The 14,408-nt window shown below is 45.1% G+C and overlaps 4 protein-coding genes and 1 long non-coding RNA gene across 5 annotated transcripts; 3 read left to right on the top strand and 2 right to left on the bottom strand.

Annotated features, from left to right (window-relative positions):
- Positions 1 to 1,836: 1,836 nt before the first annotated feature.
- LOC142408332 (histone H4) lies at positions 1,837 to 2,509 on the top strand. The gene has a single exon (XM_075498710.1). It carries the CDS (start codon positions 1,875 to 1,877, stop codon positions 2,184 to 2,186), a length of 312 nt encoding a protein of 103 aa, XP_075354825.1. The 5' UTR covers positions 1,837 to 1,874; the 3' UTR covers positions 2,187 to 2,509.
- A 1,168-nt stretch (positions 2,510 to 3,677) lies between these two features.
- On the top strand, positions 3,678 to 4,267 carry LOC142404657 (histone H3). The gene has a single exon (XM_075491653.1). The coding sequence runs from the start codon at positions 3,707 to 3,709 to the stop codon at positions 4,115 to 4,117; it is 411 nt and encodes a 136-aa protein (XP_075347768.1). The 5' UTR covers positions 3,678 to 3,706; the 3' UTR covers positions 4,118 to 4,267.
- Positions 4,268 to 4,665: 398 nt separating this feature from the next.
- LOC142408330 (uncharacterized) lies at positions 4,666 to 7,821 on the top strand. Its single transcript, XR_012775255.1, has 3 exons — positions 4,666 to 4,989; positions 5,628 to 5,732; positions 7,474 to 7,821. It is a non-coding gene; the product is annotated as an uncharacterized LOC142408330 (long non-coding RNA).
- Positions 7,822 to 9,031: 1,210 nt separating this feature from the next.
- LOC142408323 (histone H3) lies at positions 9,032 to 10,164 on the bottom strand. The gene has a single exon (XM_075498688.1). It carries the CDS (start codon positions 10,106 to 10,108, stop codon positions 9,698 to 9,700), a length of 411 nt encoding a protein of 136 aa, XP_075354803.1. The 5' UTR covers positions 10,109 to 10,164; the 3' UTR covers positions 9,032 to 9,697.
- A 1,410-nt stretch (positions 10,165 to 11,574) lies between these two features.
- Positions 11,575 to 11,980, bottom strand: LOC142408319 (histone H4). The gene has a single exon (XM_075498676.1). It carries the CDS (start codon positions 11,939 to 11,941, stop codon positions 11,630 to 11,632), a length of 312 nt encoding a protein of 103 aa, XP_075354791.1. The 5' UTR covers positions 11,942 to 11,980; the 3' UTR covers positions 11,575 to 11,629.
- Positions 11,981 to 14,408: the final 2,428 nt, after the last annotated feature.

Here is a 14,408-nt window from a genome sequence, read left to right as displayed (position 1 = left end):
ATAACTCATCAGGGGCTGCGTGGGGTGGTTTGGTGAAGTGAAGGATTGAACAGTAACCTCATGGTAGGGGTCTGCAAGTGGTAATACCTCCCAGGGCAAGCCTGTGATACAGTCAGATTCCCAAGGACTGAGCAGCCTGAAGAATTGGATTTTCATGGCAGAGTGGGTTCAAGGAGCTCTGCAGCAAGTAGTGCTAAACTGCCCTGTTAGTAACATCCTGGGGACTTGTCTGTGTATTCAGACCACGTTAAAGCCTGCTGTAAATGTTACACCAAGTGTCTTTCCTTACCAGTGCAGGATACAGCTACCTTACTCTCAAAAATCTCCTGGGAATGACAGGGGACCTGACTACAGAGTGCCCAGTTTCTCATGGTGGCCTGGTGTCCAACAACAGTCCAGTTATGGTCCCTGAACTTCCCTCTCTGGAAGGAGCAAACTGGCCTTAGGAAAGGGAACATCATGAACTTAGCCATGGCATCCCCAGTGTACTCCAGAATTATCTCTGTGGCCCGACACAGGATACTGTCAAGTTACTTGTGGAACAGGACATTTGTTACTGGTTTGAGCCTTTAGGATCTCTCCTTCAGAGTCTTGGTGTTTGTCTTGCCCCATTTGGGTTTCCTTTGGGCCTATGCTGAAAGATTGTGCATGAACAACAGGGCAGACTACATCATTTTCATCTGGCAGTGGGGACAACTGGAACAGTTATTTCTCCTAGCAGATGCAACCTCTGTATCTGTGGCCTATGCGAAAATAGAGACTGATTATTGATTAATCTTATGTTGTATCTTTATGAAAGGATACATTATATAAAGCCGTTGAGCTTGTAAGGGGGAAAAAAAACCCAAAAACCAAACAATGTCCATGAGAGGGCAGCAAACGCTCAATACTGGAAACCTTTTTTTTTTTTTTAAATGACCCTTCCTGATCATTTTCAGGTCGAAAGCCAGCTATTGAATGACTTTTGTTAAATACTGTTTCTTGCTTTCAACACTAAAACCTCAGAAGATTTTCCTCCCCAAAAGAAAGCAAAACCAGAGTTGAATACCTTCCCCTGAAGGACAAAAACACGCTTCTTTTTATGTAAATAATTTTTCGATCTCTCTGAGAAATAGCCACGTTATTTCCTATGGCACCACAAGAATGGACTGTAAAAATATTGGTCCAAAAGAGCCGGTTTACCTTGAAAAAATTAAAGTGGAGCACGAAAGGGTTAAACTCTCAATTAGCATACCTTTACTGCTAAACTCTCCTTGAGAAAACGTTCAGGGAAGGCAGGAAATGGAGATGAGAAAGAAATTCAAGGAGGGGTAGATTTTCTCAGAAACACGATTGGACAGATTTTGCTGCAAGATGCTCCATTAAAAAAACATGAGGAGCAGCTGTTTAAAACACCGAAGCCACACGTGAGAATCAATGCAACCAGGTGCAATTGCAATACATAACACATACCCATATTTTAAAATACCAATTATAGTAAAAAATCAAAGAGTAGTTTAAGTGATTCACTAATTGGGATACCTTTCTATGATCGAGATTTTACTTCTAGATGATCACGACGTATCGAAGATTTAAAAAAATATATAAACTGTTATACGTACAGACCCAATGTCTTTGCTATCTGAAAAAAAACAACGTACCGAAAAAGGGCAGCAACACCGAACCGCTTGTGCCGCGGGAAGAGAAACCCACGCGCAATCCGCATTTTTGTGCTAGTGGGGCGCGTGACAGGGAAAGCGGGGAGATCCGGCGGGAGCGAGCCCCAAGCCCCGCCCCTCCTCGCTGCAGTCCCCAACCAGGTCGGCTCCCACCACATAAAGGCCGCCGCGCCGCCCCCCGCTCCCTGCACTCCTTCCCCGGCGCCCGGCGGCAGCATGTCTGGCAGAGGCAAGGGCGGGAAGGGGCTCGGCAAGGGGGGCGCCAAGCGCCACCGCAAGGTGCTGCGCGACAACATCCAGGGCATCACCAAGCCGGCCATCCGCCGCCTGGCTCGGCGCGGCGGCGTGAAGCGCATCTCGGGGCTCATCTACGAGGAGACGCGCGGCGTGCTGAAGGTCTTCCTGGAGAACGTCATCCGCGACGCCGTCACCTACACCGAGCACGCCAAGAGGAAGACGGTGACGGCCATGGACGTGGTCTACGCCCTCAAGCGCCAGGGACGCACCCTCTACGGTTTCGGCGGCTAAAGCTTTCCGCTCCCGCACCATCTCGACAACCCAAAGGCTCTTTTAAGAGCCGCCCACTTCCTCCTAAGATGAGCTGTGACATTGCTTTCTCTTGAAAAGACGTCTGAAGCGTCTACTCTCCCAATTTTCAAAGCTTATTAAAACTGACGATTACGTAGTACTGCTGGAAAGCTTTACGATTAGATAAGTGGGAGCTAATGTTTCAATTTTGCTGTTAATGGTGAAGTTGTCTTTGCTGTGTAAAAGAAACGCTTTTTCTTTGTGTACTCCTTGAATTTCCTTGCAAATGTACCCCACTACAATCGTTTCAAGTGCTCTTTGTAGCCGAACTTGAATGTGTTTCGTTACCTTTTTTTTAATCTTTGCCGATTTAAGCGTAATCATCTGGAATATTATTCAATGTCTTGTACTTCGAAATTTTCATTAGCTCAGAGTAGATGATCCACTGCAAAGAACAAAGGGAAACCTATCTATCGCCTAGCGAAAAATATGAAAGTTGCCTAGATGAACGTTTTCTTTCTGGCATTTCTAAATAAACTTTTCTTTACTATAACCTGTCCTCAATTCCTTGTCAATATTTTTTTTCTTTTTAAAAGCAATTTTTCTTTCATCACCGGAGGAAAAAACGGCAAAAACACTTTTTCAGGTTTATATAAAACTATCGGTAGTCATTGACCACTCGCAAGCGACGGCGGTCAATAAATATTTGTGATCGCTTCTGGTTTTCTCACAGCCTTAACAAGTAGGGGCAAATCAAATAATAGCGTAATTCTGTATTCCTTTTTAAGCTCTTCATTTCACAAATAAGTTCATTGTCTAAGTATTCTGAAAGTCACGGTTTTACTTGACGGTACTTATAATCTCTCATGCCGATTTTCCTGCAAAAAAGAAAGTAACATGAGAAAACTAGCTTAAAATGTGCCTCTCGATTGTTACAACTTGTTACATACTTGTTACAGCTACAAACTTGCATTATAGGAGTTCTTAAGCGTCTGTCTCAGTGGTTTGAGGTACCAGGAGATCTTTCCCTTGGGGAGAATATGCCTTGTTACTGTAGGAGGGAGCTCTGTACTGCAGTGAAGGAACTTTTTTCTTCTGTTGTAATCAGCCCAACAACAAAAAAATCTATTCAAATAATTTGAGTTTTTAAGAACAGCTCTTGAATTTGAGCCTCCACACGGCTTTTAATCTGTCAGGAGCGTGGCGGAGAGGGAAAGCCGGAGAAGCAGAAGGGATGCGAGCGCTGTGTCGGAAATACTTCCCCCCCGCCCGCGGCCTTGGACTCGCACCGAGGGAGCCGTGACTCGGAGCGGGGTCGGAGTGGGGGTGGGGCAGAAGTGGGGGTGCAGCGGCGGCCACTTCGGCTTCCTTGGGCCCCGGCTGGGATTTTCAGGGTACCCAATGAGGTCGCTCCTCCTGTCGTCCAATCAGAGACGAGGCGCCTCTATAAATACCGGCGCTGCGCAGCCCCCTTCACTCGCTCCTGGCTCTGCCCGAGGGAGGTTTGTAGCCGCTTGGCGATGGCGCGCACGAAGCAGACAGCGCGTAAGTCGACGGGCGGGAAGGCGCCCCGCAAGCAGCTGGCCACCAAGGCGGCCCGCAAGAGCGCGCCGGCCACGGGCGGCGTGAAGAAGCCGCACCGCTACCGGCCCGGCACGGTGGCGCTGCGCGAGATCCGGCGCTACCAGAAGTCGACGGAGCTGCTGATCCGCAAGCTGCCCTTCCAGCGGCTGGTGCGCGAGATCGCGCAGGACTTCAAGACCGACCTGCGCTTCCAGAGCTCGGCCGTGATGGCGCTGCAGGAGGCGAGCGAGGCCTACCTGGTGGGGCTCTTCGAGGACACCAACCTCTGCGCCATCCACGCCAAGCGCGTCACCATCATGCCCAAGGACATCCAGCTGGCCCGCCGCATCCGCGGCGAGCGCGCCTGAGCCTCCTGCCGCAGCCCCTCCCCGGTTCCGGCAGACGCTGAGGCTGCCCACACAGACCCAAAGGCTCTTTTAAGAGCCACTCCATGTACAATAAAAAGGGCTGTAGCACTGTCTTTAAACGTGCTTGCTTTAGAAATAACGATGTTTTCTTAATTTTTTTCTAGACTGCAGCATTTTATTTTAATGGCTGCAGCTCCTCTTTGTTCTTGGTTTGGGTTGTTTTTTTTTATTTTACTACATTGCCTGTGTATAAACATTTGTATTTTATAAACCCCACAAGGCTCTAAATTTCCTGCTCTGCAGTTCAGTGGGGTGCTTTGCAAACAGTGAAGGGAAGTTAACAGGCGCTTTATGAACCACTGGCTGGGGGAGGAGAGACAAAATTGGAGGGGAGGGATGAGGTCAATATGTTTAAGGACGGCAAGCAGAGACCATCAGAAGGGAGGTTTTTACGTCGCTATGGCTGTGGCAGACTCGAAACAGCCTTGAGGGAGAAGGGGTGGAGGTTGTGGGTGAGACACGGCTCTGCCTGGGACAGGCCTGGGCTCAGGAATTCTGAGCCTTAACCTCTCCTGGCTGGCTGGGTCTAGGCAGGAGCACAAACTTCCTGCAGCTCACTGGAATTGTGTTACTGCTGGACCTGGCTAAGGCAGTCTGTTTTAAAGGGGGCTGCCATCTTGCTCGAGCATTTGTTAACGCCAGGAGCAAGAATATCTGCCTCAAAAGATGGGTTTTGAGGCCCGTCTCAAAATGATGGACGACTGTGCTGAAGAGATAGGTCTTGTGAGGCTTCTTTCTCACAGCACAGAAACATACCGAAGAAGGCCAAGAAACTATGATTGAAAAGTATTGTACACAGGAATAACTATCAGGTCTGTCCGGATTTGTTACCATTGATGAACACAACTATGGAAAAGAGTTTATGTATTTCCTGAGTACTTTCTTTTTTTTTGGGGGTGGAGTATTTTTAGTAAGACTCTTATAAAAATCTTGGAGGGGAGATTTGTGTATCCTTCCATTAATGAGTGTACCTGTATTTGTCTTTTAACTTGTCCTTCCCCAGGTAGTGATTATGAGATTTTATGCAGTCAGAAACTATTCTGAGTTGTCAGATTTCTGCAGTCAGATTTCTAGGATTCCTAGGGTCTGCCTAGGGTCTGCCAGACCCTAGGAATGTATGTAGCTTTCAACCTTCCTTATAAGGACCCACCTTTGCACGAATCATTACTGAGACATGCACATGGGAATGACAAGTCTAACAAGAGCCTAAGCATTAAAACAGGAAGTTAAAAATCAGGCCTCAGATTCATAACGGAGAGTAGTTGTTGTTTCTCTCATTACTTTAGGAAACATCTTCCCATCTTCTCCCCGGCTGTGAAAGGTCACAGTTGGTACCTGAGGCGTAACAGTGCTGAGCTCTGGGTAGCACTGAAGGGTGCTATTAGAAGGCAAGAGCTGTCACCTGTTGTCATTAGGGGCTTCTGAACACCTTTTGCATGCTTTCTTTTAGGGATGCTTGCTAAGCTATAGACACAATCTTTCAGAGACAGCACTGGGATGGATGAGAAAAGAAAGCAGAAACACTTGCCGAGTGCAGCAATCACCCAAGATTAAGGTTTGTTTGGGGATTTCTTTCCCCTTTTCTTCTGTTTTTTCTTTTTCTTCTTTTTTTTTATCTCCCACATAAATACCCCTGAATGAGTGTGTTGATCTTCACGGCCTTATTTTGAAACCAGGTTGCAATGGAAGTAGAGAGCTGCAGCGTTACCAAGTGATGAAAGGAATGACTGTGCAGTCTGTAGTGAACAGAGGAGCTAGTCTATTTTTTTATTTTGTGTCTTTCAAACAGAATGTATACTTTTTTTTAAGATAGATTTCACCTCTCTACTTGTATGAAAATTAAAAGCTTTTCTGAGTTTGTGGTGAATCAGAATAAAAGAAACCCAAATGATACAGAAAGAAAGTATTGGCAGGTTTTGAAATTGAAGTTTTATACTATAGCATAACTAAGATTTTTTTCCTTGTCTTGAGAGGCAGCATGATGTGAGAAGAGACTTTGCACTTACAGCCTGGGGAGTGAAGGAAACCTTCCAATAGGCCATAAAAGTTCTGTGTTCTCTTAAAAGTCTGATGACAAAAGCATACCCTCAGTCCTTGCTCCTACTGCTTCAGTTGTCTTAGAGCATCTTTAATGTTAACCAGAAAAAAAAAAATAAAGAAAAAAAAGGAATTCTGTCTTATTTCTGACAAGTACCACCTTGTTAATACTGTAAGGTCCTACCCAGTCCTTTTTTAGCAATTTTACTGGATAGCACTGATACATGACCTGGGAACACAGACAAGATATTGACTACTTATCAGTCACAACGAATAATTTCCTCATTTACTTTTGAGAGCAGATTCCACACCAAGGTATCTCACTCGTATCAGTGAGGGCTCCTTACAGAGCCTCTGTGAGGGTGTGCACTATGAGCAGTCACTGGTGTCTGTTCCAGTAAGGTCATTTTTGTTCACCCCATGACCTCACTCTATTTATTTACAATTGTAACAAGTCTGAGGTTTTAGTCATTGTAACCTTTGCTAACTTCACAGAATGGTTTTGGTTGGAAGGGTCCTCAAAGATCATCTAGTTCCAACCCCCCCGACATGGGGAGGGACACCTTCTACTAGACCAGGTTGCTCAAAGCCTTGGACACTTCAACACCTCGAAGTGGTGCCTAGCTACAAACTTAAGTAATTTCAGTTATTAATACACCGCCAATGTGGAACAACAGTTACAATCAGGATGGAGCCTGCTGAAGTCTTAGAGTGTAGCCTGACATATAGTTAATTTTAAAATTATAATCATATAATTCTTTTCAAATTACACTTACAGGCACAGTCTCTGTGCTATTTCAGTGGGAGGACTTCCACTTTCAACTTTATAAAATTGTGACTCCTTACTCTGCAAGTGGCGATGTACAAAGAGATTAACAGAATAGAATATTTCAGTTGGAAGGGACCTACAGCAATCATCTAGTCCGACCGCAAAGTAGCTTCTTTCATTTCATTTACCATATCGTATTGTTGGAAACACAAAAAATAAAGCCAGATGGATAAAGCTGGATGGTGCTGGGGCAGAGGGGACTGGGAAAGAGACAGAGGTGGATGGATACTGAGAAGAATTAAAATTTGTGAGTGAAAGAAAAGCATGTATATGTGTGTATATACATATAGATTATGTACATATATGTGTGTATATACATTCATACCTACATCATAATGCTATGAATATTAGTTGTATCTACCATGTTTTACCTCCTGTGTAGTGTTTCAGAAACACATCCTATGAAACTTCTTGCAGGGTTCCCCTCAAGGCATCCCCGGATGCCATACTCAAATAACTGAATTCTCATTTCAGACCAGTTTGGCTGGTAACATCTACAGAAGCATATTGGACAGGCTAGAATCCATTATCAAGGGCGGAGGAAAAGATGCTGTGACAACAAAGCAGCAAAACCCATAGGAATATGAATTTTTTATTTGTGAATGAATAGAAAAGGTTACTTCTCTGAACTACTAGAACAGGTAGAGTCAGCAAGACTTGACACAATCAACCAAGAAATTGAAGTGAACTAAAGGCCAACTATAATTTCTTGACTGCAAAACTTTATTGAATCACCTACATTCTAGTAAATGTTGACCTTCTGATCCCTCCATGTGTATTCCTCTGCTGACTCCACCTTCTTTTTATCATCAAAGACAAAATGCTTGTCCTCAATTCTCAAAACCATATAAACATATTTCCTACAGGCCTCTCATCAGTTACGAAACTGCCAAGGCTTAGCAGCCACTTCTTTTCCCCCAGCTGCTTTAGTATGAAACAAAAGCCATGAAACTTTCCCCTGTGACGGCACTCTCCATTTATTTAGAAAATGGGAGGAGGGACTTCCCAGGACTATCCACCAGATTCTCTGCTTTTTCCAAGCTCTCCTTTGTGCTGTACTGTACCCTTTCCTCAAAGTCATAACACAGACAAAGAAAATTGAGAATATAAATCACAATTAGACTAATTTATTGAATTTCCCATTTTTACCCCTTGCATCAGGATTATCTTCTTAACACTTTTGTTTTACTTGGAGAGGTAGGGCTCTCATATCTAATAGTGTTAGGATTTTTAGAGTATATCTTAGTAAAAGCAGTGATAGAATATATTTACATCACTTTTTTTTAATAAAAAGCTGTTTGAAGCTTATCTTTCAATACTAACTCAGGTTATGCCTTCCACATTGCTTAAAAGTAAAAACCTGCAGTGCTCCATAAAACCATTGCAAAATAAAGTATTTTACAGGAAGTATCAAGTCTGGGGAGGGGGAAGAATTATCATAGGCTTTCTGTCCTACTTTACTTTTTTTTTTTTTTTAAGATTATAGCTCTTGCTAGGATTATTAAATGAAAAGTATTTTTCATTTACCTTGTCTGAGCACTCCTTTTTCCGATTTGTGCTGTTACTTTTTCTGTATAGTCAATTAGATATTTCTAGGCTCCTCACTATAACAGCATGTAACAGTTTGCTCAAAAAATGAAGCAGTTTGAGATGACTGCTTAGGAAGGCTTATAAACATGTTTTCACTGGAATTGCAGTAACTGATTGTAAAGGCCTCTTAACAAGTGACCAGAGAAATCAGCTGAGCACAGAGCTGGGGGGTAAACTGTTAAAGCAGAAGGCACTGCCCGAGCATAGAGACCATTCAGGGAGTTGCACAACAGCACACAAGACTTTAACTGCTAGGACCAGATTCCCTTCTCAGCAGGCAGCTCCACTGAGCTGATGGGTCCCCCTTTTTGACTCCTCGCTCACACACACACACACACACACACGGGCGCTTTTTCTCCCCTCTGGCTCAACCCTAGGTTTCCCGAAGCAGAGTCTCCGATATGACGTACACCAGACAAATTTATTGATTGGTACAGTGGTGAAAAACAGCTGGAGCTGGGTGCCTCCAAAGAGGGAACCAGAACAAAGAAATCCCTGGGTGGGCAATTATACCCTTACAATTTAAATTTCCCTCCCCTCAGGAGACAGTTCTGACCAAGAGTAATATTAGGGTCTGGGGTCTTCCCGTTCTTCATTGGGCCCTTTCGTTGTCTCTAGGTGGGCCAATTCTTCTCTTACCTCTAAGGTTGTAAATTCTGCTAAGGCTGAAGCTTCCTTATCTTTCTGGTTTGCACCGGTTTTGGGGGCCTTCCTTCATGTAGTCAAGTAAAAGTTCAGTGTATGGTCAGCAAATCTGGGCAAAGGTTCACAGCTTGCGGCCTAAGGCTTCAACAAGCCTTGATACTAATGCTATGTGTTGGATTCTGTTTGGGCTAGAAAGTGACTACTACAACAGAAACAAACTAAATGCTAGGAGAGTTAATAGCTAGAAAAGAGTCCAAAAAATTTAATTACCTTAAAAGAACTTCAAGATGATTTAGTGTTATATCCAAGTATCAAAAAAAGACTGTGTGACAGCCCTCTTGTGCAATGTGGTGGCTCTTAAAAGAGCCTTTAGGGTGCGGGGATGAAGGCCCACAAAAGGGAGGCCTGCGGCAGGAAGCTCAGGCGCGCTCGCCGCGGATGCGGCGGGCCAGCTGGATGTCCTTGGGCATGATGGTGACGCGCTTGGCGTGGATGGCGCAGAGGTTGGTGTCCTCGAAGAGCCCCACCAGGTAGGCCTCGCTCGCCTCCTGCAGCGCCATCACGGCCGAGCTCTGGAAGCGCAGGTCGGTCTTGAAGTCCTGCGCGATCTCGCGCACCAGCCGCTGGAAGGGCAGCTTGCGGATCAGCAGCTCCGTCGACTTCTGGTAGCGCCGGATCTCGCGCAGCGCCACCGTGCCGGGCCGGTAGCGGTGCGGCTTCTTCACGCCGCCCGTGGCCGGCGCGCTCTTGCGGGCCGCCTTGGTGGCCAGCTGCTTGCGGGGCGCCTTCCCGCCCGTCGACTTACGCGCCGTCTGCTTCGTGCGCGCCATGGCTGCGAGAGCACCGGCCCAGCTCCAGGAACAGCCGCCGTGGAATGAAAACGCTCCTGTGCCGCGGCGGCTTTTATAGCACGTTCCTCTCTCTGATTGGCTGAAAGCGGTGCGCCGTTATTATTGGATACCTTCAAATTCGAAAAGCCCGCCGCGAAAGCGCGCTCTTCCGCCAACGGCACTCGCCCTCCCCTCGGCTTGCGCTCGCCGCTCTTGTTTCCGGTTTTACCTATTTCTTACAGCAATTTTTATAGCCTATATCGGAAATGAAAACCTTTAGCGCAAGTTGTTAAAAAGGGAAATGGTTAATTGTAAGTTATACTGTCGCGAACGCGTAGAAGATTAATGTTTGTTTTCTTCTAATTCACTGAGTCTTGAGCTTTGTAAAATAAGTGTTGTACAGGTTTTCCTTAATAGAAATCCTTATAACGGTAGTTTGGGAGCTGGGGGTGTTGGGTTTGATTTTTTTTTTTCCTTACGTAGAGTAACTTTAATCTGGAAAGAGTAGAAAGTAATACCGTAGATGGTACAGTAAATGCTTTTGGATTGAGACAGGTTGCACATGCAAATGCTCTAATTCAATGGGTAGCGTTTTCGATGACTTTGAATGTCTTTCAGCCTAGGAACTATTCCCAGGCTCTTGCTGGCTGAAATACAAACTTTGTAGTCCGTGAGCTTTCCATGTTTCCCGCTGCAATATTTCTGCTCCGTTTTCCTAGCCAAGGGAGTTGCCTTCACAGCCCGCGTAGAAAAGGGCTTTCGGGCGAAGGGAGGACTGGTACTGACACTGGATACGGAGAACTGCTGCGGCTTCAGCAGCCCAATGCTGAAAGAAAAATCTTCCTGAGCTTTAACACACCGGACGCACAAAGAATAATGGACGACTACCTAAAAACCCCTTTCAGAGGACACGCTTGGGGTCATTCCAGTATTTAAAAGTTTGTGAGAAGGAGCTGAGGGAGCAACCAGCTGTGACACCTACCACCCCGCGCCCGTACATTCCCACCCGCCGAGCATCAGTACAGGGATTAACATAATTTAAATACCAATACATGTCTACCTCTGCTACTGTTTACGCAATTAGTGAAAAAACACAGACCACGACGAGATACCCGCAGGGCGATGCGTACCTGCCTCACCCGCTGAAAGCAGGAGCTTAAGTTTAGGGTGTTTTACTATTCAGCTCGATTATTCGAAGTAAGTAAAAAAAGTCCTAAACGCCTTAGGTTCCAATTACGCTGACACCGCGATCAAAAGCTTTGTATGTCCCCTGACCTACTTAACTAGGATAGTCCCTAACACATTAGTAATGTGCACTCAGTTAATTATCAAGTGCTTAAACGTCTCTTAAGGGCTATCTATATAGTTTATCAATAAAAAAACGATTAAGTAACAGAAACAAAGCTTAAAGACATTCACTTTCCTTTTACAGATGTGAAGCAAAACAGCTCTTTTCCAGGTTAAGTGGGCGGCTCTTAAAAGAGCCTTTGGGTTGTCGAGATGGTGCGGGAGCGGAAAGCTTTAGCCGCCGAAACCGTAGAGGGTGCGTCCCTGGCGCTTGAGGGCGTAGACCACGTCCATGGCCGTCACCGTCTTCCTCTTGGCGTGCTCGGTGTAGGTGACGGCGTCGCGGATGACGTTCTCCAGGAAGACCTTCAGCACGCCGCGCGTCTCCTCGTAGATGAGCCCCGAGATGCGCTTCACGCCGCCGCGCCGAGCCAGGCGGCGGATGGCCGGCTTGGTGATGCCCTGGATGTTGTCGCGCAGCACCTTGCGGTGGCGCTTGGCGCCCCCCTTGCCGAGCCCCTTCCCGCCCTTGCCTCTGCCAGACATGCTGCCGCCGGGCGCCGGGGAAGGAGTGCAGGGAGCGGGGGGCGGCGCGGCGGCCTTTATGTGGTGGGAGCCGACCTGGTTGGGGACTGCAGCGAGGAGGGGCGGGGTTCCCGCCTTTTTTTTCTGACTCCGTCACAGACCGTGATAGAACATCGCTTGCTGGTACTTGTCAGACAGTGCTGTAAAGCCTACAAAGTAAACAAAAAATTACACCCCACCCCCCCAAAAAAAATCGCAACGACGTACATGTTCATAACAATTGGAAAGCTTTTTTCCCCCCTCCTTGGATTTGTATAAACCCCTTTGCTATGCATATTTTTGTGTATTTTATTTTCTTGCAATGACTGAGGTTTGTTTGAATTACTTTACATTCTCCTAATTTTCATGCTGTTGTTCATTTATCGTTTTGTTTTATTTGTATTCAAAGTTCTATAAAGTTTTCTTCAGAAGTTTTAATGTTTTGAAATCTCTTAATGGCTTTAGGGAATTTTCCACAATATCCGTGCTGTCAGGCTTTCTGATACATTGCCTTTGCATTTTGCTTTCCACCTCCCATTTCTTAAATGGGAAGTTTGATACTCTCCTCTGATTTTTACATAAGCAATTTTGAGTGTGTAAGCACATATTAAGCAGAAGGTGGAATATAATATTTTTTTATTTTATTACCTTTATACTAGATTGTGACTAGATCAATGGGCTGAGGCCAATTGTATGAGGTTCAACAAGGCTCAGTGCCAGGCCCTGCACTTTGGTCACATCAACCCCACACAATGCTACAGGCTTGGGGAAGAGTGGCTGGAAAGCTGCCCGGCAGAAAAGGACCTGGGGGTGTTGGTCGACAGGCGGCTGAATATGAGCCAGCAGTGTGCCCAGGTGGCCAAGAAGGCCAATAGCATCCTGCCTTGTATGAGAATTAGTGTGGCCAGCAGGACTAGGGAAGTTATTGTCCCTCTGTACTTGGCACTGGTGAGGCTGCTCCTTGAATACTGTGTTCAGTTTTGGGCTCCTCACTACAAGAAAGACATTGAGGGGCTGGAGCGTGTCCAAAGAAAAGCAACGAAGCTGATGAAGTGTCCAGAGAACAAGTCCTGTGAGGAGCAGCTGAGGGAACTGGGGTTGTTTAGGGTGGAGAAAAAGAGGCTCAGTGGAGACCTTATGGCTCTCTGCAACTGCCTGAACGGAGGTTGTGGTGAGGTGGGTGTTGGTCTCTTCTCCCAAGTAACAAGCCATAGGACAAGAGGAAATGGCCTCAAGTTGTGCCAGGGCAGGTTTAGATTGGATATTAGGAAAAATTTCTTCACTGAAAGGGTTGTCAAGCATTGGAACAGGCTGCTCAGGGAAGTGGTTGAGCCACCACCCCTGGAGGTATTTAAAAGATGTGTAGATGTGGTGCTTAGGGACATGGTTTAATGGTGGACGTGGCAGTGCTAGGTTAACAGTTCTACTCGATGACCTTAAGGGTCTTTTCCAACCTAAATGATTCTATGATTCTATGTTTCTATGACTTTTACTAACGTTGCTCATCTGGAGTTACTGCTGTGGGGATTTTTTCCTTATTTTTTACAAAATGTCTTTTATTATAACTGTAGATTTAAATTTCTGCTACCTTGAATAGTAAGAAAATCACCTTTCTCTTGTACTGCAGATCAAGCTTTTCAAACTTTAGCTGTTGTTTTATGGGTCTAAATCTATATGGAAACAGACAAGATCCTGAATTAGAATTTATTAAAGTAAGGAGCAATCCTTGTCTAATGATGTTACAAATGTCACAGTATAACAAGATGCTGAGCTGGAATAACTACTAGATTAACACATAAAGAATGGTTTAAATTTTTTTGGGGAAAAAACAGGGTTATAATCTGATTTTCTTCTGTCCTTTTATGTAGGAATTGAAGCATAATTTCTACATACTCTTTTAAACTGTGCCCTATTAGAACATATAAGTAGTTTATCTCTATTGTGTTACTAAACTGGGAAGGAGTAGCTTCTCCCAGTCTATTTAATAATGACGGAATTACATTCCATCATAAAACCAAAGGAGTGTTTTGCTCTCTGTGGTCATATTAAAAGTTTAAAAGAGGAGCTCATTTGACATCTCAAATATTTTTTCTAATACTGTCCCTAGATGTTTTCATGGTCGATATCAAATCTATGTCTTTTGGGGGTAGGGGTTGTTTTGTTTTGTTTTGTTTTGCTTTGCTTTTGAGAAGAAGATAACAAATATGACCTAGATTAACATTTTCTTCTCCCTAGCTAATCTGCACTACTTCAGAAAAGGAGTATATTAAGAAACATGTGAATGATCTTTGCTTTTCTGCTCTTCCAGTATGAAGCAACACTCACTGAAGTCTTCTAATCAGTTACTATCATTCACCTAGTAGAGGCATTCACAGCTTTAATCTAGGCTGTAGCAACTGTGCTTCATGTTGCAGAGGTGCAGAGGAATGCTTAGGTATAGTAGTAAGTC

Source organism: Mycteria americana, chromosome 1, assembly GCF_035582795.1.
Source record: "Mycteria americana isolate JAX WOST 10 ecotype Jacksonville Zoo and Gardens chromosome 1, USCA_MyAme_1.0, whole genome shotgun sequence".
NCBI lineage: Eukaryota > Metazoa > Chordata > Aves > Ciconiiformes > Ciconiidae > Mycteria > Mycteria americana.
Note: the sequence above shows the minus strand (reverse complement) of the source record. Positions and strands in the feature narration are given on the sequence as shown.

Excerpts from the sequence above, each read along its gene's own strand:
- LOC142404657 (XM_075491653.1), top strand. The coding sequence starts at position 3,707 with ATGGCGCGCACGAAGCAGACAGCGCGTAAGTCGACGGGCGGGAAGGCG.
- LOC142408319 (XM_075498676.1), bottom strand. The coding sequence starts at position 11,941 with ATGTCTGGCAGAGGCAAGGGCGGGAAGGGGCTCGGCAAGGGGGGCGCC.
- LOC142408323 (XM_075498688.1), bottom strand. The coding sequence starts at position 10,108 with ATGGCGCGCACGAAGCAGACGGCGCGTAAGTCGACGGGCGGGAAGGCG.
- LOC142408332 (XM_075498710.1), top strand. The coding sequence starts at position 1,875 with ATGTCTGGCAGAGGCAAGGGCGGGAAGGGGCTCGGCAAGGGGGGCGCC.